Here is a 24,425-nt window from a genome sequence, read left to right as displayed (position 1 = left end):
TGGAGGAGAGTCGGCAACTGATACCCTCAGTACCACAGACCGGACACATTCAGAGACGAACTCCCAAACTACAACGAGTAAAACCAGCTGATTTCCCTTCTACAGAGCTGAAGTGTCTGCAGCTCTTCATGTTGAACTCTTCAGGTCTGAGCCCTCAAATCTAATTTCCTTCACCCAGACACAGACCTGCCTTATTCCAGATCCTTACAGGTCTGGAAAATACCAGTTAGATTATATTGCTCCACCGGTTGAATCAATGTGTTTTCATTGTGTTTTAACTTCTGTTTTCAGAGACACATGAACGACTTCTGCTCTTTCTGACGTTTGTCTGTGAAAGTGTTTCATGGTGCTGATGTGTTCATTTTCCTTTGGCAGATATTTGCTGTTGAGCCCTTTCATAGTTCCTGTGCAGCCAGAACAAACACTTTGTCTTTGATGTGAAGAAAATATGCTAAATGCAGATGGTAGCCATGACGGTCAGACACCCCGCACCATGTAAACGATGTCACCCATCATAGAGTAGACGACTGGACCCGAACCTAAAACCACAATATGGAGAAAAACAGTAACAGTGATAGGTAAGCAATAATGATCATTTACAGAGATTCAGGTAAAAGTGTGAAAGTCTTTGGAGTAAAGAATGTGAATCCCCCCAAAAAAAACACAGGATCAGGCAACATCAATAAAAGCCATTGATGGGCCTAAAGATAGAAGGTGATCATTGAGAGTTTGGGTCTTATCACAGTAGATGTGTTGGGTTTTCTGTTGAACAGAGTCTGTTGTTGTCATGTTGCTGATATTTTTCCTTCTAACACTGATGTTGTGAGTGCTCCTTATTTTTGTGAGTCAAACTACAGAACTAGAGTGAATTCCAGGCACTTTGAACAGTAGTGAGCTACTTGTTGCAGCTGAGCTGTAAAGATGGTGAGGAGGAGGAGGAGGTGGGGGTGGAATCCAAAAGTGGTCTGTTACAGAGTTTTTCAGTAGCTCTACATTGGACACGTTTCATGTTCATGAATTATACATCCCTGTGTAAACGTCAGCTGTAACATTTTGTTTTCCTGTTGGGTCGGCAAACATTACTGATGTAACACTTCTGTTTCTTAGAAACTTGTGCTTCTATAACTGGTTTAGACGACTACTTTGTGAAAACAGCATCAGATGCATATTTTCATTATTTAAACTGTTAAAGGCCTGAACAGATTCTCAAGTCTTCTGAGGCTGATTTTGCAAAACAAAATCAGTGATTTTAAGATATTTGGTTTAATCTGACTTAATAAATCAGCTGATGTTGTTGGCTGCATTGCAGGTACATGTTTATCAGACGGTGGCAGCAGGCTCCAGTGCTGTGGTTCCAGTTTTTGGTGGTGGGCTGGTCTAAGACAGTCACCTCTGAAGTTATCTTACAGAAACAAATCATTTGGTTTCTCTCTGTTTTCAGGCTGAGGATGGACAACTTCACCTCCCACACACATTTCATTCTCAACAGCTTCAGTGAACTCGGTGGGCTGAGGCCCGTCCTGTTCATCCTGTTCACCATCATGTTCATTGTGTCGCTGTCGGCCAACTCCCTGCTCCTTTACGTGGTCATTTCACAGAGAAGCCTCCACTCTCCGATGTACATCCTCATCGCCAGCATGGCGTGCGTGGACCTGAGCCTCCCACTGTCCTTCGTCCCCAACATGCTGCTGAGCTTCTTGTTTGACTGGAGGGAAGTCTCTCTGAGTGGCTGTCTGATTCAGATGCACTTCATCCACTTTGTTGGAACTTTTCTTTCCACATTTCTCTTATGGATGGCACTGGACCGCTACTTTGCCATCTGTAAACCACTTTACTACCATGAATGCATGGCTTTACCAAGATTTCTGAAGTTTGTGATTCCACTTGTGGTCAGAAACTTCCTCATGGTCACAGCGTTTGTGAGTCTAGCAGGAACACTGTCATTCTGCGCTTCAGATGTGATAAACCACTGTTTCTGTGAGCACATGGCCTTGGTGGAGCTGGCCTGTGGAAGCACTGCAATCAATAACATAGTGGGGCTGTTGTCTATGTTCCTCATCCCTGTAGCTGACTTCTTGTTCGTTACTGCCTCTTATGTGGTGATATTCTGGTCCGTGCTGAAATCTGGCAAATCGAGTGTCAAAGCACTTGATACTTGCATCACCCACATTGTGGTCATCAGCCTCAACCTGATTGCAGCACTCATTGCTTTCCTTTCATATCGGATCAGAAACAATCTTCCTCTCTCCATTCGGGTTTTTTTCAGCACCATGTACCTGCTGTTTCCGAGCTGTTTGAACCCGATCATCTATGGCATCAGAACCACGGAGATACGAAAGCACGTCCTGAAGACACTGACCTGCTGAAGCTTTGTCCAGACTGTGCCCCACTCTTATGAAACCAAACAACAACCAAATGTAATGAAAAAATATCTGTATTATAAAGAATCCCATTTCCCTGAGCAAAACAAAAAACAGATTGTAAGTTAGGAAGAGCAAAAATGAAAATGCTCATGGTACGTAATAATTACACTTTACCGATTCAGAATGATGAGATAGGAGCTCGATATGCTCCTTTTCAGGTGTTGCCCTGTCAGTTGCGGTGCTTTGAGCACTTGATGTGGATGCCTCTCTGAAGGTTTCTGGGCTCACACCACCATAAGGAGAATCTGGGCAGATCTATCTCATCCTTTTGACTCACAAAGTCATCATTTTGACATGGAAAGTGAAAATAACTTCTGACAAATTTTGACTGGATCTTAAAAGGCCCAATTTTGACTGTGTATTTATAACCTATTGAAAAACAGTCATGTAATTCCACAGAGACCCATGTCTTCAGGAAACTTTTCCTACATTTCCAAACACCTGTGGGAGCTCGAAAGTCTTGTGAAAGCAGAAAGTTGCAAATTGTCAGGTCAGTGTTTAGTGATTGTCGACGATAGCGTTAATAATTGTGTGTAAACCATGTTTGGGTTTGGAATAAAAGTTTCCCATATTATGTTTTTTATTTTCTGTTATTCATGTGTTGATGCTGCTCTCTTGGATTTTCAGTTCATCACACTGAGAACTTGAACAGACGCCAGTGAGAGAAACTGGGTAGGTAATACAGATCATTTAGGGAATTGTGAGTATGAGGGAACAAATTCCAAATCTCTACACACAAATTACAGCAGTTTTACCCTCAAATCATTCAGGCCCAGTTCTGCCCTTTTTACTTTACTGGGAAGAACTTTTTTACTTAGTTCCTTACTTTGGTTGCATAGCACTGTTGCTCTGTGGGACTTTCAGTCCGACTTTGTCTCTGCAGCCAATGACAGCATCAGACGGAGGGTATGAAAGTGCTGACTCAGTGGTTCAGCAGGGACAGGTGGATGGAGGAGAGTCGGCAACTGATACCCTCAGTACCACAGACCGGACACATTCAGAGACATTCAGAGTATTCATTTTCCTTTGGCAGATATTTGCTGTTGAGCTCTTTCATAGTTCCTGTGCAGCCAGAACAAACACTTTGTCTTTGATGTGAAGAAAATGTGCTAAATGTATGTCTTTTTGTAAATGACTCTTAAGAAGGTCTGTTTTCAATTTCAGCCACTTCCTGTATGCTTTTATTCTTTTATATCCCATTTTGTTATAAGGCTTTTATTTTGACAGGTGCTTCCTGTTTGACCGTTATACCGGCCTAAAGACGTTTAGCGGTGTAAAACACCCCTTCGGTAAAATTGAAGCACCTGGCTGGAATGGGAACAAGGTAGTTTTCTTTTTGTAACGTTGAGTTCATTTGTATGTATTTTGTGAATATAACGGTGAGAGAAAGCTAAAGTGTGTTTCTGTTGTAAAAGTTACGCCGAGAGTTAGCTTCTTTTTTCTTTCTCGCTAGCTTTAGCATTTTCGGCGCGTCTCTGCTAAGCAGTTTAGATTAGCGGTTCTATCGTTAATGCTGATTTATGTAATTAATGCAGTGTACGGGTTCTTTTGGTGTTTGTGTATTTGTAAGAGCTAATTTATTTTATTTGTCTGTTCTTTAGCTTTTACGGTGTTCACAGAGGGAAGGAGTTTAAGGAAGGAAACATATATTTATGTTCAAAGAAAGGCTAAAGACTGAACATGAATAAAAACCTCTGAAACATCAGTACGCTTCACCGTTGTCTGGCCGGGGTTCGCTACACTTTCGACTCACAGTCATAATTTTGGCATGGAAAGTGAAAATATCTTCTGACAAATTTTAGCTGGATCTTAAAAGGTCCAATTTTGATTACAGTCAAATACGCACAGGAGTATTTATAACCTATTGAAAAAAAGTCATGTAATTCCACAGAGACCCATGTCTTCAGGAAACTTCTCCAACATCTCCTGAGAAGTTTGATTTACCAAACACCCGTGGGAGCTCGAAAGTCTTGCTGTACTGGAGATGCTGGGACTACATTGCATCTGGCGTTAGTTCAGGGTTTGTAACAAAGTTCACACCGGGTGTGTTGGCCAGAATACCAACTTAAGGCCAAAGAGGCAGAGTGACGTGTTTAGAACTCCTGCCATGAAAACCAAAATGAATCCACTCGCTCGCTTTTAGCCCAGATGGAGCTGGATGGATTGGCTGGTTGCCGGTTAATGGTTTTTCTTCGTCCATTTCACACGTCTCTCGTCTCGCTAGCATAGTAAGCTCGCTTGCTGGTTCTGTTACAGGGTGTTTTGTTATGACTGTTAGTCAACAGCTCCGCCTCGCAGTTAAATCCTGTGTGTCAGACAGTGACTGGAGACTCACTGCAGTGTATTACAATAAAAAAAAATTGATCTTTAGAAATTTAACAATCATCCATAATATAATCGCGCTTAATCAATAATTGATTTTTTTCACCACCTGTAATTAACACACATATAAACAACAAAGTATGGTAGCATTCACATAACGCTCATGTAAAAGTCACACTCACAACCCAGAATAATAACAATAAACATGACATGTGACGTGATGTACACTCAATCAGAGGGAGTGAGCTTAATGCTACAGTTAGCTTAAACAGTGCTCACATGGGAAGTGCTAAAGTTTCACCGCAGAATGACAGAAATGATTTAAGGCTGCAGAACGCAAATACAGTAAGTCAACAATATACACACATACTCACATTTCACCCAGGCACAGAGCACTTGCCTCAACGTTATTTAACTGCTCGACCGTAGTTTCACTCACTCTGCAGACACATTCAGTCTACGAGTCAGCCAGCAGAGGGGGCCGTCCCACGTGCGCCGACCAACACTACATCCACGAAAAATCATACAATGAATATAATATGCCCTAACTTTGGGGCCTTTTCTACACTTGCGAAAGCAGAAAGTTGCAAATTGTCTGGTCAGTGTTTGTCGACGATAGCGTTAATAATTGTATGTATACAGTGTTTGGGTTTGGAATAAAAGTTTCCCATAGTATGTTTTTTATTTTCTGTTATTCATGTGTTGGTGCTGCTCTCTTGGATGTTCAGTTCATCACACTGAGAACTTGAACAGACACCAGTGAGAGAAACTGGGTAGGTAATACAGATAATTTAGGGAATTTATTGTGCGTTTGAGGGAACAAATTACAAATCTCTGCGCACAAATTACAGCAGTTTACCCTCACATCATTCAGGCCCAGTTCTGTCCTTTTCACTTTACAGGGAAGAACTTATTTTTTTACTTAGTTCCTTACTTTGGCTGCATAGCACTATTGCATTGTGGGACTTTCAGCCCGACTTTGTCTCTGCAGCCAATGACAGCATCAGACGGAGGGTATGAAAGTGCTGACTCAGTGGTTCAGCAGGGACAGGTGGATGGAGGAGAGTCAGCAACTGATACCCTCAGTACCACAGACCGGACACATTCAGAGACGAACTCCCGAACACCAACAAGTAAAACCAGCTGATTTCCTTTCTACAGAGCTGAAGTGTCTGCAGCTCTTCATGTTGAACTCTTCAGGTCTGAGCCCTCAAATCTAATTTCCTTCACCCAGACACAGACCTGCCTTATTCCAGATCCTTACAGGTCTGGAAAATACCAGATAGATTATATTGCTCCACCAGTTGAATCAATGTGTTTTCATTGTGTTTTAACTTCTGTTTTCAGAGACACATGAACGACTTCTGCTCTTTCTGACGTTTGTCTGTGAAAGTGTTTCATGGTGCTGATGTATTCATTTTCCTTTGGCAGATATTTGCTGTTGAGCCCTTTCATAGTTCCTGTGCAGCCAGAACAAACACTTTGTCTTTGATGTGAAGAAAATGTGCTCAATGTATGTGTGTCTCTGGTAGCCATGACAGTCACACACCCCGCACCATGTAATCGATGTCACCCATCATAGACGACTGGACCTGGACCTAAAACTACAATATGGAGAAACACAATGACAGTGATAGGTAAGCAATAATGATCATTTACAGAGATTCAGATAAAAGTGTGAAAGAATGTGGATCCCAAAAAAAACACAGGATCAGGCAACATCACTAAAAGCCATTGATGGGCCAAAAGATAGAAGGTGATCATTGAGAGTTTGGGTCTTATCACAGTAGATGTGTTGGGTTTTCTGTTGAACAGAGTGTGTTGTTGTCATGTTACAGAACTAGAGTTAATTCCAGGCACTTTGAACAGTAGTGAGCTAATTGTTACAGCTGAGCTGTAAAGATGGTGAGGAGGAGGAGGAGGAGGTGGGGGTGGAATCCAAAAGTTACAGAGTTTTTCAGTAGCTCTACACTGCACACGTTTCATGTTCATGAATTATACATCCCTGTGTAAATGTCAGCTGTAACATTTTGTTTTCCTGTTGGGTCGACAAACATTACTGATGTAACACATCTGTTTCTTAGAAACTTGTGCGACTATGACTGGTTTAGACGACTACTTTGTGAAAACAACATCAGATGCATATTTTCATTATTTAAACTGTTAAAGGCCTGAACAGATTCTCAAATCTTCTCAGGCTGATTTTGCAAAACAAAATCAGTGATTTTAAGATATTTGGTTTAACTTAATAAATCAGCTGATGTTGTTGGCTGCATTGCAGAAACATGTTTATCAGACGGTGGCAGCAGGCTCCAGTGCTGTGGTTCCAGTTTTTGGTGGTGGGCTGGTCTAAGACAGTCACTTCTGAAGTTATCTTACAGAAACAAATCATTTGGTTTCTCTCTGTTTTCAGGCTGAGGATGGACAACTTCACCTCCCACACACATTTCATTCTCAACAGCTTCGGTGAACTCGGTGGGCTGAGGCCCGTCCTGTTCATCCCGTTCTCCATCATGTTCATTGTGTCGCTGTCGGCCAACTCCCTGCTCCTGTACGTGGTCATTTCACAGAGAAGCCTCCACTCTCCGATGTACATCCTCATCGCCGGCATGGCGTGCGTGGACGTGAGCCTCCCAGTGTTCTTTGTCCCCAACATGCTGCTGAGCTTCTTGTTTGACTGGAGGGAAATCTCTCTGAGTGGCTGTCTGATTCAGATGCACTTTATCCACTTTATTGGAAGTTTTCTGTCCACATTTCTCTTATGGATGGCGCTGGACCGCTACTTCGCCATCTGTAAACCACTTTACTACCATGAATGCATGGCTTTACCAAGATTTCTGAAGTTTGTGATTCCACTTGTGGTCAGAAACTTCCTCATGAACACAGCGTTTGTGAGTCTAGCAGGAACACTGTCATTCTGCGCTTCAAATGTGATAAACCACTGTTTCTGTGAGCACATGGCCTTGGTGGAGCTGGCCTGTGGAAGCACTGCAATCAATAACATAGTGGGGCTGTTAACTGCATTCCTCATCCCTGTAGCTGACTTCTTGTTCATTACTGCCTCTTATGTGGTGATATTCTGGTCGGTGCTAAATTCTGGCAAATCGAGCGTCAAAGCACTTGATACTTGCATCACCCACATTGTGGTCATGAGCCTCAACCTGATTGCAGCACTCATTGCTTTCCTTTCATATCGGATCAGAAACAATCTTCCTGTCGACATTCGGGTTTTTTTCAGCACCATGTACCTGCTGTTTCCGAGCTGTTTGAACCCGATCATCTATGGCATCAGAACCACGGAGATACGAAAGCACGTCCTGAAGACGCTGACGTGCTGAAGCTTTGTCCAGACTGTGCCCCACTCTTATGAAACCAAACAACAACCAAATGTAATGAAAAAATGTCTGTATTATAAAGAATCCCATTTCCCTGAGCAAAACAAAAAACAGATTGTAAGTTAGGAAGAGCAAAAATGAAAATGCTCATGGTGCGTAATAATTACAATTTTCCAATTCAGAATGATGAGATAGGAGCTCGATATGCTGCTTTTCAGGTGTTGCCCTGTCAGTTGTGGTGCTTTGAGCACTTGATGTGGATGCCTCTCTGAAGGTTTTCTGGGCTCACACCACCATAAGGAGAATCTGGGCAGATCTATCTCATCCTTTTTGTAAATGACTCTTAAGAAAGTCTGTTTTCAATTTCAGCCACTTTCTGTATGCTTTTATTCTTTTAAATCCCATTTTGTTACAAGGCTTTTATTTTGACAGGTACTTCCTTTTTGGCCGTTATACCGGCCTAAAGACGTTTAGCGGTGTAAAACCCCCCCTTCGGTAAAATTGAAGCACCTGGCTGGAATGGGAACAAGGTAGTTTTCTTTTTGTAACGTTGAGTTCATTTGTATGTATTTTGTGAATATAACGGTGAGAGAAAGCTAAAGTGTGTTTCTGTTGTAAAAGTTACGCCGAGAGTTAGCTTCTTTTTTCTTTCTCGCTAGCTTTAGCATTTTCGGCGCGTCTCTGCTAAGCAGTTTAGATTAGCGGTTCTATCGTTAATGCTGATTTATTTAATTAATGCAGTGTAAGGTTTCTTTTGGTGTTTGTGTATTTGTAAGAGCTAATTTTTGTTATTTGTATGTTCTTTAGCTTTTGCGGTGTTCACAGAGGGAAGGAGTTTAAGGAAGGAAACATATATTTATGTTCAAAGAAAGGCTAAAGACTGAACATGAATAAAAACCTCTGAAACATCAGTACGCTTCACCGTTGTCTGGCCGGGGTTCGCTACACTTTTGACTCACAAAGTCGTAATTGTGACATGGAAAGTGAAAATATCTTCTGACAAATTTTAGCTGGATCTTAAAAGGTCCAATTTTGACTGCGTATTTATAACCTATTGAGAAAATTTCCCTATATATATCTTCCAGTATATCCAATAAAGAGGCAGGTGATGGATAGTTCCTGTGATTTATTTCTCTGCCTTTGCAGGCAATGAGGTTGTGGTTTTCTGGCCAATAAAGTAACAAAGTACACCAGTGAATGCAGAATTAAGGCTCTTAATGTTCAATAAACATAAAGGAAAGAGTACTGAAATTACTACGTCTCCATTTGCCTGTAGTTCCCATTATCACAGCTTTTAAACACATTTCACCTGACCAACTAGCACATTAACACTAGGGGTGGTTAATAGGGCCAGTTTCCTGATTCGAAACGATTACGATTATTGAGGTCTAGATTTGATTACCAATAGATTATTGAGTTTCCATTTGACAGCAGTAACCCAAAATACACCATTAACGTATTGCTTCATTAAAAAAAACAGCTGCTGAATCACTCAACTTCTCTTTCATTGAGAATATTGTGTTGTATAGCTGTAACTTCCAGATTATCTTTTTTTACTCTTTACAGATGTGTTGTCACCTCTTGAACGTTGATTTGGTGGAGTGAGGCTTCAGGCAGTTGTCTTTAGCCCACGCAGCCTCCTCTGGATGGAAGTGCGACATGTGAACCCTCGTCCATCCAACCACTTTCTACACCGCTTTTTCCGTCAGGGTCATGGTGGAGCTGGAGCCTATCCCAGCTGACTACGGGCGAGAGGCAGGGTACACCATGGAGTGGTCGCCAGTCAATCGCAGGGCCGACACGCAAAGACAGATAACTACACACCCACACACTCACCTAGGGGCAATGTAAAGTAGCCAGTTAACCTAATGTGCATGTTTTTGGGATTGTGTGAGGAAGCCGGAGTACCCGGAGAACACCCACGCAGGCTCAGGGAGAACATGCAAACTCCACACAGAGGAGCTCAGACCGGGGTTCGAACCCGGAGCCCTCATGTTGCTAGTATTGCCACAGTACTTTAGCTTAGTGCGGCAAAGTTTGCAGACAACGTACGTCCTGTCGACTGTATTTACTGCTGAACGCAAATACAGTAAGTCAGCAATATACACACATAGTCACATTTCACCCAGGCACAGAGCACTTGCCTCAACGTTATTTAACCGCTCGACCGTAGTTTCACTCACTCTGCCGACACATTCGGTCTACGATTCAGCCAGCAGAGGGGGCCGTCTGTTGCTGTTGCGCTGTGGGACTTTCGGTCCGACTTTGTCTCTGCAGCCAATGACAGCATCAGACGGAGGGTATGAAAGTGCTGACTCAGTGGTTCAGCAGGGACAGGTGCATGGAGGAGAGTTGGCAACTGATACCCTCAGTACCACAGACCGGACACATTCAGAGACGAACTCCCAAACACCAACAAGTAAAACCAGCTGATTTCCCTTCTACAGAGCTGAAGTGTCTGCAGCTCTTCATGTTGAACTCTTCAGGTCTGAGCCCTCAAATCTAATTTCCTTCACCCAGACACAGACCTGCCTTATTCCAGATCCTTACAGGTCTGGAAAATACCAGTTAGATCATATTGCTCCACTGGTTGAATCAATGTGTTTTCATTGTGTTTTAACTTCTGTTTTCAGAGACACATGAACGACTTCTGCTCTTTCTGACGTTTGTCTGTGAAAGTGTTTCATGGTGCTGATGTATTCATTTTCCTTTGGCAGATATTTGCTGTTGAGCCCTTTCATAGTTCCTGTGCAGCCAGAACAAACACTTTGTCTTTGATGTGAAGAAAATGTGCTCAATGTATGTGTGTCTCTGGTAGCCATGACAGTCACACACCCCGCACCATGTAATCGATGTCACCCATCATAGACGACTGGACCTGGACCTAACACTACAATATGGAGAAAAACAGTAACAGTGATAGGTAAGCAATAATGATCATTTACAGAGATTCAGTTAAAAGTGTGAAACTCTTTGGAGTAAAGAATGTGAATCCCCAAAAAAAAAACAGGATCAGGCAACATCACTAAAAGCCATTGATGGGCCTGAAGATAGAAGGTGATCATTGAGAGTTTGGGTCTTATCACAGTAGATGTGTTGGGTTTTCTGTTGAACAGAGTGTGTTGTTGTCATGTTACTGAACTAGAGTTAATTCCAGGCACTTTGAACAGTAGTGAGCTAATTGTTACAGCTGAGCTGTAAAGATGGTGAGGAGGTGGGGGTGGAATCCAAAAGTTACAGAGTTTTTCAGTAGCTCTACACTGCACACGTTTCATATTTGAGGATTTTTGTTATGCCACAGTTATATTCACATATGAGAAGACGGCACTGAATTATACATCACTGTGTAAACGTCAGCTGTAACATTTTTTCCTGTTGGGTCGGCAAACATTACTGATGTAACACATCTGTTTCTTAGAAACTTGTGCTTCTATAACTGGTTTAGACGACTACTTTGTGAAAACAGCATCAGATGCATATTTTCATTATTTAAACTGTTAAAGGCCTGAACAGATTCTCAAGTCTTCTCAGGCTGATTTTGCAAAACAAAATCAGTGATTTTAAGATATTTGGTTTAATCTGACTTAATAAATCAGCTGATGTTGTTGGCTGCATTGCAGGTACATGTTTATCAGACGGTGGCAGCAGGCTCCAGTGCTGTGGTTCCAGTTTTTGGTGGTGGGCTGGTCTAAGACAGTCACCTCTGAAGTTATCTTACAGAAACAAATCATTTGGTTTCTCTCTGTTTTCAGGCTGAGGATGGACAACTTCACCTCCCACACACATTTCATTCTCAACGGCTTCAGTGAACTCGGTGGGCTGAAGCCCGTCCTGTTCATCTTGTTCTTTTTCATGTTCATTGTGTCGCTGTTGGCCAACTCCCTGCTCCTGTATGTGGTCATTTCACAGAGAAGCCTCCACTGTCCAATGTACATCCTCATCGCCAGCATGGCGTGCGTGGACCTGAGCCTCCCACTGTCCTTCGTCCCCAACATGCTGCTGAGCTTCTTGTTTGACTGGAGGGAAATCTCTCTGAGTGGCTGTCTGATTCAGATGCACTTTATTCACTTTGTTGGAGGTTTTCTGTCAACATTTCTCTTATGGATGGCGCTGGACCGCTACTTTGCCATCTGTAAACCACTTTACTACCATGAATGCATGGCTTTACCAAGATTTCTGAAGTTTGTGATTCCACTTGTGGTCAGAAACTTCCTCATGATCACAGCGTTTGTGAGTTTAGCAGGAACACTGTCATTCTGCGCTTCAAATGTGATAAACCACTGTTTCTGTGAGCACATGGCCTTGGTGGAGCTGGCCTGTGGAAGCACTGCAATCAACAACCTGGTGGGGCTGTTAACTGCATTCCTCATCCCTGTAGCTGACGTCTTGTTCATTACTGCCTCTTATGTGGTGATATTCTGGTCCGTGCTGAAATCTGGCAAATTGAGCGTCAAAGCACTTGATACTTGCATCACCCACATTGTGGTCATGAGCCTCAACCTGATTGCAGCACTCATTGCTTTCCTCTCATATCGGATCAGAAACAATCTTCCTGTCGACATTCGGGTTTTTTTCAGCACCATGTACGTGCTGCTCCCGAGCTGTTTGAACCCGATCATCTATGGCATCAGAACCACGGAGATACGAAAGCACATCCTGAGGACACTGACGTGCTGATGCTTTGTCCAGACTGTGCCCCACTCTTATGAAACCAACCAACAACCGAATGTAATGAAAAATATCTGTATTATAAAGAATCCCATTTCCCTGAGCAAAACAAAAAACTGAGCACAACTTAGTAAGAGCAAAAATGAAAATTCTCATGGTACGTAATAATTACGCTTCACTAATTCAGAATGATGAGATAGGTGCTCGATATGCTCCTGCAGTGCTGCTCCGACCTTCATCTACAAACTGACCAATGTTGATACATCATGAAATGATACAGTACTGCTCTACAGGACGACAGTGGCTGATAAGACACTGTAAGCTCCCATAAGTCGTAGGTCTTAAATGTGAATTGCAGCAGAAGTAGATGAAGATGATGATAAATCGTGTGTATATACAGTGTTTGGGTTTGAAACAAGTTTTCCACAGTTTCTTATTTTTTGTCAATCATGTGTTGATGCTGCTCTCTTGGATTTTCAGTTCATCACACAGAACTTGAACAGGCGCCAGTGAGAGAAACTGAGCAGGGATTAATTGTGAATTTGAGGGAACAAATTACAAATCTCAACACACAAATTACAACAGTTTTATCATCAAATCATTCAGGCCCAGTTCTGTCCTTTTAACGCTAAGACCTTATTTTTTTACATAGATCCCTATTTTGGCTGCATGGGACTGTTGCTCTGTGGGACTTTCAGTGCGACATTGTCTCTGCAGCCAATGACAGCATCAGACGGAGGGTATGAAAGTGTGACTCAGCGGCTCAGCAGGGACAGGTGGATGGAGGGACGAATGGATGAGGGTCAGAGGCTGATGTCATGAACACCCACGGATTAACAAGTAAAACCTGTTGATTTCTTTTGTACAGAGCAGAACCGTCAGCAGCTCTTCATGTTTGTCTGAAATTTAATTTTTTTTAAACCAAACAATCAGATTGTTGTTGCAGATCAATTCACCTTGAGATGTTTTGACACATTTCAGAATTGATATATCTTCACTCAGTACAGTGATCTTCTCACACTGACTCTGATTTATGACAAAAATCTTGATTAAATGTTTTAAGTAATTTCACATTTTCACTTCTCTGTTTGATGTGGAACCAAATATCCTGAGGAGAGACGAGCCACCTCTGCTCCTTGTGAGGTTTGTTTACCATGTTGAAGGTCTGTTCTTCCTTTAACAAATATTTGTTGTTGAGTCCTTTCAAATTTTCCATTGAGCCTAAAAACAAAGATAATGGTAAATGTTTTTGAAATGTTTTCAGGTTGACATGATTTCTCAGCCACTGGTGTGACCACAGTGCCTGTTCTTTTGTTGTTTCTTACATAGTCTTTTGGTGGTGCCTTACTTATGTAATTTAAAATTCACTGTATTGAATGAACTAAATGGGACCTCTGCACTAATAAAAGGTTTGCAGAATGTTTGGAACAGGCTCATAATAAGAGACAGGTTTGACTTCTGACAGTTAAGGGTGACAAAGATAATGGGGGTAATAGGTAATAGTTTTTAGATGTCAATAACTTATTGTTCATATGTCAGGGTTTTAACACAGGGGCAGATTTTTATAAAACAAAATGTTTTAAAGGACACAGTCATGAAATCCAAACCTTGAGGAAGAGCAACAGAAGAGAGGTCCCTCCTCCACAATCCAAAATGGACCAACACATAAAAAAAGTAACAGGTGGTGGATCTGGAGTAAAATCACAATGTGGAGAAACTCTGTGGTACACTATAATAATGCTAAGTAAATAAACCTAATATTAATATTATAAAATGTTTTGTTATAGTTTATAATTCTAAACTTAAGAAGAGAGATTGCTAAAAGCCTAACCATGAATATTTTTGACCAAGTTAGCTAAAGTTAACGTATATTTGCCCAGCTCACACATACTGATCATAGAAAATACTGTCCTGTATTCCTGCTGTGTTTGCTAACATCACAGATGTAAAGAGACTAACATACCATCATAAATAATTTAGTAGTTGTCCAGCATTAGTCCCTGTGTTAAAAGTCCTGTAGTTCAAATTTAAACTGTATCATGGGCAAAACATACTTACATGAATCAAAAGTAAAAGTACTCATGATGGAAAAGGGCCCCCTTCCATCCCATCCAGTTATTATAGCTATTTTTTCCTTTGATTGATATAATTAATAAATTTAATATATTTAATTATGCTATTTGAGGTTTATGTACATTCAGCTATTTCATATACTATTCGGTTGACTGATCTATAAAATGGCAATATATTTTACAAGAGCATTATGTGTTTTGTTTGTAAAATCGTAATCTGCAAAGTAAATACTGACTGTCAGATAAAAGTGGTTCACTGAAAAGGATATTTTCCTCTGGGACGTAGCACTGTACAAGTATGAAGTGACATGTAATGTAAATACTCAAAGTACAAGTTCTGCAGAGCAGTGCAATATTTAAGTGTGATGCTAACATCAGGTGTCATAGGTAGCAGTGTTAGCATTGGTAGTGTTACCAGTGTTAGCGGTAGCAGTGTTAGCAGTGTGAACAGTGTTAGCAGTAGCAGTGTTAGCAGTGTGAACAGCAGTCACTGAGGCCTGTTAGGCGAGATAGAGAGCTGTGTGTGTGACAGACTCCAGAACATCAGTGTTGACTGACACAGGTGTCCTTACCCAACACCTGTTCATTCACATTCATGTCACTGTGTGTGCATGTGTGTGAGCGTGTGTTTCATTTGGGTCACAGATTGTATTTTTGAGGTGTGTGTGTGTATATATGTAAATGTTTGTCTCTTCTTTTTTCAGGCTGATTGAACCAAAACCTTGGACGAAGGAGTTGTAGGGCGAGGGCAGGATGGAGCCGCTGAGGGAGAACGTCACCTCGCACACACAATTCATTCTCGATGGCTTCAGTGAACTCGGAGGGCTGAGACCCGTCCTCTTTATCCCGTTCTCCTTCATGTTCATTGTGTCGCTGTCGGCCAACTCCCTGCTCCTGTACGTGGTCATTTCACAGAGAAGCCTCCACTCTCCGATGTACATCCTCATCGCCGGCATGGCGTGCGTGGACCTGAGCCTCCCGCTGTTCTTTGCCCCCAACATGCTGCTGAGCTTCTTGTTTGACTGGAGGGGAATCTCTCTGAGCGGCTGTCTGGTTCAGATTTTCTTTGTTCACTTGTTAGGAACTTTTCAGTCCACTCTGCTGCTGTGGATGGCGCTGGACCGCTACTTCGCCATCTGCACGCCGCTCTACTACCATGAGTGCATGGCTATACCAAGATTTATAAAGTTTGTGATCCCTCTTGTGATCAGAAATGTGTTCATGATCACACTGGTAGTGTCTTTGGCAGGAAGGTTGTCATTTTGCTCCAGGAATGTGATAAACCACTGTTTCTGCGAGCACATGGCCTTGGTGGAGCTGGCCTGTGGAAGCACTGCGATCAACAACCTGGTGGGGCTGTTGACTGTGTTCCTCATCCCTGTAGCTGACTTCATCATCATCACCACCTCTTACATTGTCATATTCAGCTCTGTGCTGAGTTCTGGCAAGTCAGGTAGCAAAGCTCTCCACACCTGTGTCACCCACATCGTGGTCATGGCCGTCAGCCTGACCATCGTACTCACTGCTTTCCTGTCGTATCGGATCAGAAACGGTCTCCCTGCAGCCGTTCGTGTTTTCTTCAGCATCATGTACCTGTTTTTTCCGAGCTGTTTCAACCCGGTCATCTACGGCATCAGAACCACAGAGATACGACAACACATCGTGAAGACACTGGCCTTTTGTCGGTTGGTCCAAACTGCTCCACATTCTTAAGAGATAAACCAGCCACCTGCATCTGCAGATCTTCCTCACACTTAAGATCTTTCAAGTTATGGGAGCTGACAATGTCTTATCAGCCACTGTCGTCCTGTAGAACAGTACTGTGTCATTTCATGATGTATCAACATTGGTCAGTTTGTAGATGAAGGTCGGAGCCGCTGTCGCATTGTGAGAATTTGGTTGTGAATCTCTGACACTGTAAAAATTATATAAAATTACATATATTTTTCTCTCCCTGTCTGTCCAATTGGTATTTCTGTTGTTGCTGTTAAATACAAGCAAAGCTACAAAAAAAAAAAAATTCACAATTGATTCAAAGAATCTGGGGCAAAGAAATTTAGTTTCTAGCCTGTGGCTATCAGTCTGGGGGCTCCTTGCTAAAGGACTAGAGCAGCAGCAACCAACATTTCCAGGTCCTGTAGCCACAATGATGCAATGCTATTAATTTAAGGGGTATAATAGAATAATTTCAGGATTTGATTTAGTCATTTTAGAGCTTGAATTCATTTGTGGGATCAAACTACAAATCCATACACACAGATGATCTGAAGTTGTAGCTTTTGTACCTGTCTGTCTCCAGCCTGTCTGTCTGTACTTCCTGTGGAGTCCTTTTTAGGCCCAGTTTTAAAAAGTAGATTAGTGTCTGTTTCTTACTGCTGCTCTCTGGGATTTTCAGTTCAGTGACGAGGTGTTGGACTTTGTCCCTGCAGCCAATGGCAGCATCAGACAGAGAATATTAAAGTCCTGAGTCAGTGGTTGAGCAGGGACAAGTGGATGGACGGAAGGATGGAGGAGAGTCAGCAGCCGACATCATCAGCCTGCCAATGGGACACATTCAGGGACGAACTCCCGAACACCAACAAGTAAAACCAGCTGATTTCTCTTCTACAGAACTGAAGTGTGTGCAGCTCTTCATGTTTAACTCTTCATGTCTGAGTCCTGATATCTGACTTTCTTCACACCACTGAAACACTGTGACAGTTGGGGTGGGGGGCTGATTTCACTGGAGATTGTTTTAGACGTTTTACATTGTCCTGTTTTTGGGTATAAATCTTGATTCTTGCTTGTATTTTGCATCTTCTTATTTCTAGATTCTGACATCTCTGCAAAACTCCAAAAAGAAGGAAGCCTGAACTGAGACCAATCTGAATTATTTCATCCACTGACTAAACCTTCTGATGGATTCAGTGTCTTTTCAGTTTTCTCTTTGATGCAAAACCAAACACCCTGAGGAAAGATGAGCCACCTCTGCTCTTTGTGAGGTTTGTTTGCCGTAATAATTCTTGATGCTGGTGTGTTGTTTTGCCTTTGGCAGATATTTGATATTGAGCCATTTCATAGCTTCCATGCAGACATACATACATACATACTGGTAAATGCACATCTGAATGTGCATCTAAGACCCCCATTTCCTCCATGCAGGTAAGTAAAACAGAACTGTGATCCATCCTCCAGGACAGTCAGGTCTTCTGAGAGCAGACAGCTGGACTAGTAGTACAATCATTAAACAGAGAAACACAATCTTTCTGCTGTTTGATTTCCTAAACCCACTGAACCTTTTTTTCTCGTAGCATTTTTAGGTTCAGCTTTTAAACCTTTGCATGTGACTAAGGTCATAAACTAAAGTCAGAGACTGAGTTTGGAATCATTATCAGCTTTTTCTGTGTGAGAAGTCAGAAACATGTTTGGTTCAGTCTAATGAATGTTCACAACCTGTAGCTGAAAATAATCTGAGCTTGACTGAATATGTATCTCACACACAGTATCACAGTAATAACAGCTTGAGGCTCCTGACTATTGTATTATGTCACTGACTAGATACTTGATCCAGGTATTTGGACGTCCTGATTCTGTGAAACTCATCAGCTACAGTTGTTGATCTGGAATGAATAGAAGTTGGTTTGGGAAATTCTGACTCCTGAAACTGATGTGAGGTGATGGGTTTTCACTGGTTCACTCAACCTTGTTAATGTTGGAGGTTATTTGATCTCAATCAGGACCCAAACTTTAGCCCACAATCAGTCTGAGTTGTTAGGTGTCACAGGTAGCAGGAGCAGTGTTAGCAGTGAGAGCAGCAGTCACTGAGGCCTGTTAGGAGAGATAGAGAGCTGCGTGTGTATCTGTGGCTCCTGCAGTGTGTGTGAGACAGACTCTGGTGTCCTCACCACACACCTGTTCATTCACACCACACACCTGTTCAATCTGTTCATTCACATTCAATAGTTAGAGCCTGTGTGGCTGAAGCTAAGGGTCCACTAGTAAATAATATAACTACAGAGCCTAACTGTGTAATTCAACTATTTATTAGTATTTTTTTTTTTTTTAAGATTTTGTTGCTGTCTCGTGTTTGTCTTTGTAAACTACTTACCACAGCAAGCAGTAGAATATCTGAAGCAGTTACAAAAATGTATTTTGTGGTTGTGGATAAATGAAGTGACTTCATATAAATTTGTTTTCAGGCTGATCGAACTGAAACCTTGGACGACAAGGTTGTAGGAGGACGGGAAGATGGAGCCGCTGAGGGACAACGTCACCTCGCACAAACATTTCATTCTCGATGGCTTCAGCAAACTCGGAGGGCTGAGACCTGTCCTCTTTATCCCGTTCTCCTTCATGTTCATTGTGTCACTGTCGGCCAACTCCCTGCTCCTGTACGTGATCATTTCACAGAGAAGCCTCCACTCTCCGATGTACATCCTCATCGCCGGCATGGCGTGCGTGGACCTGAGCCTCCCGCTGTTCTTTGTCCCCAACATGCTGCTGAGCTTCTTGTTTGACTGGAGGGGAATCTCTCTGAGCGGCTGTCTGGTTCAGATGTATTTTGTTCACTTGTTTGGAGCGTTTCAGTCCACATTTCTCCTGTGGATGGCGCTGGACCGCTACTTCGCCATCTGCACGCCGCTCTACTACCACGAACGCATGGCTTTAACAAGATTTTTGAAGTTTGTGATCCCTCCTGTGATCAGAAATGTGTTCACTGTCTCCCTGGTAGTGTCTTTGGCAGGAAGGTTGTCATTTTGCTCCAGGAATGTGATAGACCACTGTTTCTGCGAGCACATGGCCTTGGTGGAGCTGGCCTGTGGAAGCACCGCTCTCAACAGTCTGGTGGGTTTGATCTCAGTGTTCCTCGTCCCTGTGGTGGATTTCGTCATCATCACCACCTCTTACATTGTCATATTCAGCTCTGTGCTGAGTTCTGGCAAGTCAGGTAGCAAAGCTCTTCACACCTGTGTCACCCACATCGTGGTCATGGCCGTCAGCCTGACCATCGTACTCACTGCTTTCCTGTCGTATCGGATCAGAAACGGTCTCCCTGCAGCCGTTCGTGTTTTCTTCAGCATCATGTACCTGTTTTTCCCCAGCTGTTTCAACCCGGTCATCTACGGCATCAGAATCACAGAGATACGACAACACATCGTGAAGACACTGGCCTTTTGTCGCTTGGTCCAAACTGCTCCACATTCTTAAGAGAATATTAACGACTATTTCATATAAAATATCTCTGCTCTATAAAATGAATTCCCATTTAAACCAGGACAAGAGAAAAGTTAAGGTTAGGATAAATTAAATTATAGTCAAAATTATGAGATTTTGGCCTACTACCTTTGACTCACCCTAACCCACGCAACCCAGGACTGAACAGACATCAGCTTGTGCCCCAACTAATCCAGAGCCATCTGGAGGCTCTCGAGTTTGCTCTTAACCATGTTTTCTTGAGGCTTCTCATATGTTGCCAGCCCGATGACCAGCAGCATGAATCCTTTGCGGAGCGAGTGGCCAGCAAAGCTTCTACACCCTACTTCTGTTGGTGCACAGGGAGCTATCCATCCCTGCCTCTGACACTGCTCTGCCAGCTATGTATATTCTGCCCTCTTCCCTTCATGTGCCTCCTCGATCAAATCTGTTGTTACTATCAAATACAGGCAAAGCTACAAATAAACAAACTTCACAATTGTGCCTCGAAAACACGCACAGGCCAGAGCACACGAGGATGGATGCCATGTTCCTATGTCCAGGACTTAAACTTGCCAGGTAAGCCTGACCTGTTCTCATGTGAGCTGGGCCTCAGCCATGTTTTGTGTCTTTGAAAATGTATTGCAGCAACACAAAACAATGTGGTATACAAATACAAATAAAACTTCTGTCCCATTCAATCCAGATTTTCAAAAGATTTTTTATTGTCAATTCACTTTATGTGCAGCACATACAGACAAATCGGAATACTGTTTCTCCCTCACCGAGTGAGAGGTGCCATTAAGTAAAAATAAAGATTAAAAATAGAATAGTAAAATTTATGTACAGATAAGTATTTAGGTAAAATAGAATAAGAAAGAAAACCTATGTACAATCAGAGTGTGCAGTATATGGCACAGGCATAGTTGGCATTAGCGTGAAATCTGGTAAAGATTAGTTCAAATGTGTAGACTAAAAATATTTTGTAGAAAGACAAAATAGAAAGAAATCTTTGAATTCATTTGTGGGATCAAACTACAAATCCATACACACAGATGATCTGAAGTTGTAGCCTTTGTACCTGTCTGTCTGTACTTCCTATGGAGTCCTTTTTAGGCCCAGTTTTAAAAAGTAGATTAGTGTCTGTTTCTTATTGCTGCTCTCTGGGATTTTCAGTTCAGTGACGAGGTGTTGGACTTTGTCCCTGCAGCCAATGGCAGCATCAGACAGAGAATATTAAAGTCCTGAGTCAGGGGTTGAGCAGGGACAAGTGGATGGACGGAAGGATGGAGGAGAGTCAGCAGCCGACATCATCAGCCTGCCAATGGGACACATTCAGGGACGAACTCCCGAACACCAACAAGTAAAACCAGCTGATTTCTCTTCTACAGAACTGAAGTGTGTGCAGCTCTTCATGTTTAACTCTTCATGTTTGAGTCCTGATATCTGACTTTCTTCACACCACTGAAACACTGTGACAGTTGGGGTGGGGGGCTGATTTCACTGGAGATTGTTTTAGACGTTTTACATTGTCCTGTTTTTGGGTATAAATCTTGATTCTTGCTTGTATTTTGCATCTTCTTATTTCTAGATTCTGACATCTCTGCAAAACTCCAAAAAGAAGGAAACCTGAACTGAGACCAATCTGAATTATTTCATCCACTGACTAAACCTTCTGATGGATTCAGTGTCTTTTCAGTTTTCTCTTTGATGCAAAACCAAACACCCTGAGGAAAGATGAGCCACCTCTGCTCTTTGTGAGGTTTGTTTGCCGTAATAATTCTTGATGCTGGTGTGTTGTTTTGCCTTTGGCAGATATTTGATATTGAGCCATTTCATAGCTTCCATGCAGACATACATACATACTGGTAAATGCACATCTGAATGTGCATCTAAGACCCCCATTTCCTCCATGCAGGTAAGTAAAACAGAACTGTGATCCATCCTCCAGGACAGTCAGGTCTTCTGAGAGCAGACAGCTGGACTAGTAGTACAATCATTAAACAGAGAAACACAATCTTTCTGCTGTTTGATTTCCTAAACCCACTGAACCTTTTTTTCTCGTAGCATTTTTAGGTTCAGCTTTTAAACCTTTGCATGTGACTAAGGTCATAAACTAAAGTCAGAGACTGAGTTTGGAATCATTATCAGCTTTTTCTGTGTGAGAAGTCAGAAACATGTTTGGTTCAGTCTAATGAATGTTCACAACCTGTAGGTGAAAATAATCTGAGCTTGACTGAATATGTATCTCACACACAGTATCACAGTAATAACAGCTTGAGGCTCCTGACTATTGTATTATGTCACTGACTAGATACTTGATCCAGGTATTTGGACGTCCTGATTCTGTGAAACTCATCAGCTACAGTTGTTGATCTGGAATGAATAGAAGTTGGTTTGGGAAATTCTGACTCCTGAAACTGATGTGAGGTGATGGGTTTTCAGTGGTTCACTCAACCTTGTTAATGTTGGAGGTTATTTGATCTCAATCAGGACCCAAACTTTAGCCCACAATCAGTCTGAGTTGTTAGGTGTCACAGGTAGCAGGAGCAGTGTTAGCAGTGAGAGCAGCAGTCACTGAGGCCTGTTAGGAGAGATAGAGAGCTGCGTGTGTATCTGTGGCTCCTGCAGTGTGTGTGAGACAGACTCTGGTGTCCTCACCACACACCTGTTCATTCACACCACACACCTGTTCAATCTGTTCATTCACATTCAATAGTTAGAGCCTGTGTGACTGAAGCTAAGGGTCCACTAGTAAATAATAATATAATTACAGAGCCCAACTGTGTAATTCAACTATATATTAGTTGTTTTTTTTTTTTAAGATTTTGTTGCTGTCTCGTGTTTGTTTTTGTAAACTACTTACCACAGCAAGCAGCAGAATATCTGAAGCAGTTACAAAAATGTATTTTGTGGTTGTGGATAAATGAAGTGACTTCATATAAATTTGTTTTCAGGCTGATCGAACTAAAACCTTGGACGACAAGGTTGTAGGAGGACGGGAAGATGGAGCCGCTGAGGGACAACTTCACCTCGCACAAACATTTCATTCTCGATGGCTTCAGCAAACTCGGAGGGCTGAGACCTGTCCTCTTTATCCCGTTCTCCTTCATGTTCATTGTGTCACTGTCGGCCAACTCCCTGCTCCTGTACGTGGTCATTTCACAGAGAAGCCTCCACTCTCCGATGTACATCCTCATCGCCGGCATGGCGTGCGTGGACCTGAGCCTCCCGCTGTTCTTTGTCCCCAACATGCTGCTGAGCTTCTTGTTTGACTGGAGGGGAATCTCTCTGAGTGGCTGTCTGGTTCAGATTTACTTTGTTCACTTTTTTGGAGCGTTTCAGTCCACATTTCTCCTGTGGATGGCGCTGGACCGCTACTTCGCCATCTGCACGCCGCTCTACTACCACGAACACATGGCTTTAACAAGTTTTCTCAAGTTTGCGATCCCTCTTGTGATCAGAAATGTGTTCATGATCACACTGGTAGTGTCTTTGGCCGGAAGGTTGTCATTTTGCTCCAGGAATGTGATAGACCACTGTTTCTGCGAGCACATGGCCTTGGTGGAGCTGGCCTGTGGAAGCACTGCTCTCAACAGTCTGGTGGGTTTGATCTCAGTGTTCCTCGTCCCTGTAGCTGACTTCATCATCATCACCACCTCTTACATTGTCATATTCAGCTCTGTGCTGAGTTCTGGCAAGTCAGGTAGCAAAGCTCTTCACACCTGTGTCACCCACATCGTGGTCATTGGTGTCAGCCTGACCATCATACTCGTGGCTTTCCTGTCGTATCGGATCAGAAACGGTCTCCCTGCAGCCGTTCGTGTTTTCTTCAGCATCATGTATCTGCTTTTTCCGAGCTGTTTCAACCCGGTCATCTACGGCATCAGAACCACAGAGATACGACAACACATCGTGAAGACACTGGCCTTTTGTCGCTTGGTCCAAACTGCTCCACATTCTTAAGAAAATATTAACGAATAATTCATATAAAATATCTCTGCTTTATAAAACCATTAGAAGTTGTCTACTTTCTAACCTGTAAATAATAATATAATTATATATTCTAATAATAATAATAATAATAATAATAATAATTTCTAGTTTGAATGAAAGGTTTTCTTTTAAAACTAATTTCTAATTTTTAACTAACTTCTTTAAAACTTTAAAACTACTAATTTGGTCTGTGGTAACTTCAGGATATGGAAGTTTCTATAACATGAAATATTTCTTCGTAACAATAAACTGAACAAACATATTTTTCCATCCTTAGAAAAATGATGGAGCTGCTGTAATCGAACAATTTAAAAGAAAAAAGATAAATTTCAGCTTCACGATAAAAGTCTAGATTTGAGGTGATTGTCAACAATTCACACGTACTGCACACTGTAATAACCTGTAGCTCTCACCTTTCTAATCATAACACTGGTTTT

General features: G+C 42.2%; 5 protein-coding genes across 6 annotated transcripts; all 5 read left to right on the top strand.

Annotated features, from left to right (window-relative positions):
- Positions 1-487: 487 nt before the first annotated feature.
- LOC121187096 (olfactory receptor 52E8-like) lies at positions 488-12,757 on the top strand. Of its 2 annotated transcripts, none has more exons than XM_041046201.1 (2): positions 488-578; positions 11,833-12,757. In XM_041046201.1, the coding sequence occupies exons 1-2, from the start codon at positions 553-555 to the stop codon at positions 12,755-12,757; spliced, it is 951 nt and encodes a 316-aa protein (XP_040902135.1). In that variant the 5' UTR covers positions 488-552. The 2 variants fall into 2 exon arrangements, with proteins under 2 accessions (XP_040902135.1, XP_040902134.1); XM_041046200.1 differs by lacking the exon at positions 11,833-12,757 and adding an exon at positions 1,442-2,764 and having other exon boundaries at positions 505-578.
- LOC121187097 (olfactory receptor 52K1-like) lies at positions 7,166-8,477 on the top strand. Its single transcript, XM_041046202.1, has one exon. It carries the CDS (start codon positions 7,166-7,168, stop codon positions 8,081-8,083), a length of 918 nt encoding a protein of 305 aa, XP_040902136.1. The 3' UTR covers positions 8,084-8,477.
- Positions 12,758-15,573: 2,816 nt separating the features above from the next.
- LOC121187221 (olfactory receptor 52K1-like) lies at positions 15,574-16,533 on the top strand. Its single transcript, XM_041046384.1, has one exon. It carries the CDS (start codon positions 15,574-15,576, stop codon positions 16,531-16,533), a length of 960 nt encoding a protein of 319 aa, XP_040902318.1.
- Positions 16,534-19,047: 2,514 nt separating this feature from the next.
- LOC121187220 (olfactory receptor 52K1-like) lies at positions 19,048-20,007 on the top strand. The gene has a single exon (XM_041046383.1). The coding sequence runs from the start codon at positions 19,048-19,050 to the stop codon at positions 20,005-20,007; it is 960 nt and encodes a 319-aa protein (XP_040902317.1).
- A 2,991-nt stretch (positions 20,008-22,998) lies between these two features.
- Positions 22,999-23,958, top strand: LOC121187219 (olfactory receptor 52K1-like). Its single transcript, XM_041046382.1, has one exon. The coding sequence runs from the start codon at positions 22,999-23,001 to the stop codon at positions 23,956-23,958; it is 960 nt and encodes a 319-aa protein (XP_040902316.1).
- The last annotated feature ends 467 nt before the right edge of the window (positions 23,959-24,425 follow it).

This window comes from Toxotes jaculatrix, chromosome 9 (genome assembly GCF_017976425.1).
Source record: "Toxotes jaculatrix isolate fToxJac2 chromosome 9, fToxJac2.pri, whole genome shotgun sequence".
NCBI classification, from domain to species: domain Eukaryota; kingdom Metazoa; phylum Chordata; class Actinopteri; family Toxotidae; genus Toxotes; species Toxotes jaculatrix.
This window is presented reverse-complemented; position numbering and strand designations above follow the sequence as displayed.

What these genes read in the sequence shown, in the direction of transcription:
- LOC121187220 (XM_041046383.1), top strand. Translation starts at nt 19,048, where the DNA reads ATGGAGCCGCTGAGGGACAACGTCACCTCGCACAAACATTTCATTCTC.
- LOC121187097 (XM_041046202.1), top strand. Translation starts at nt 7,166, where the DNA reads ATGGACAACTTCACCTCCCACACACATTTCATTCTCAACAGCTTCGGT.
- LOC121187221 (XM_041046384.1), top strand. Translation starts at nt 15,574, where the DNA reads ATGGAGCCGCTGAGGGAGAACGTCACCTCGCACACACAATTCATTCTC.
- LOC121187219 (XM_041046382.1), top strand. Translation starts at nt 22,999, where the DNA reads ATGGAGCCGCTGAGGGACAACTTCACCTCGCACAAACATTTCATTCTC.
- LOC121187096 (XM_041046201.1), top strand. Translation starts at nt 553, where the DNA reads ATGGAGAAAAACAGTAACAGTGATAG. An exon ending in AAAAACAGTAACAGTGATAG is followed by an intron (nt 579 to 11,832) that starts GTAAGCAATAAT and finishes CTCTGTTTTCAG; the next exon opens with GCTGAGGATGGACAACTTCA.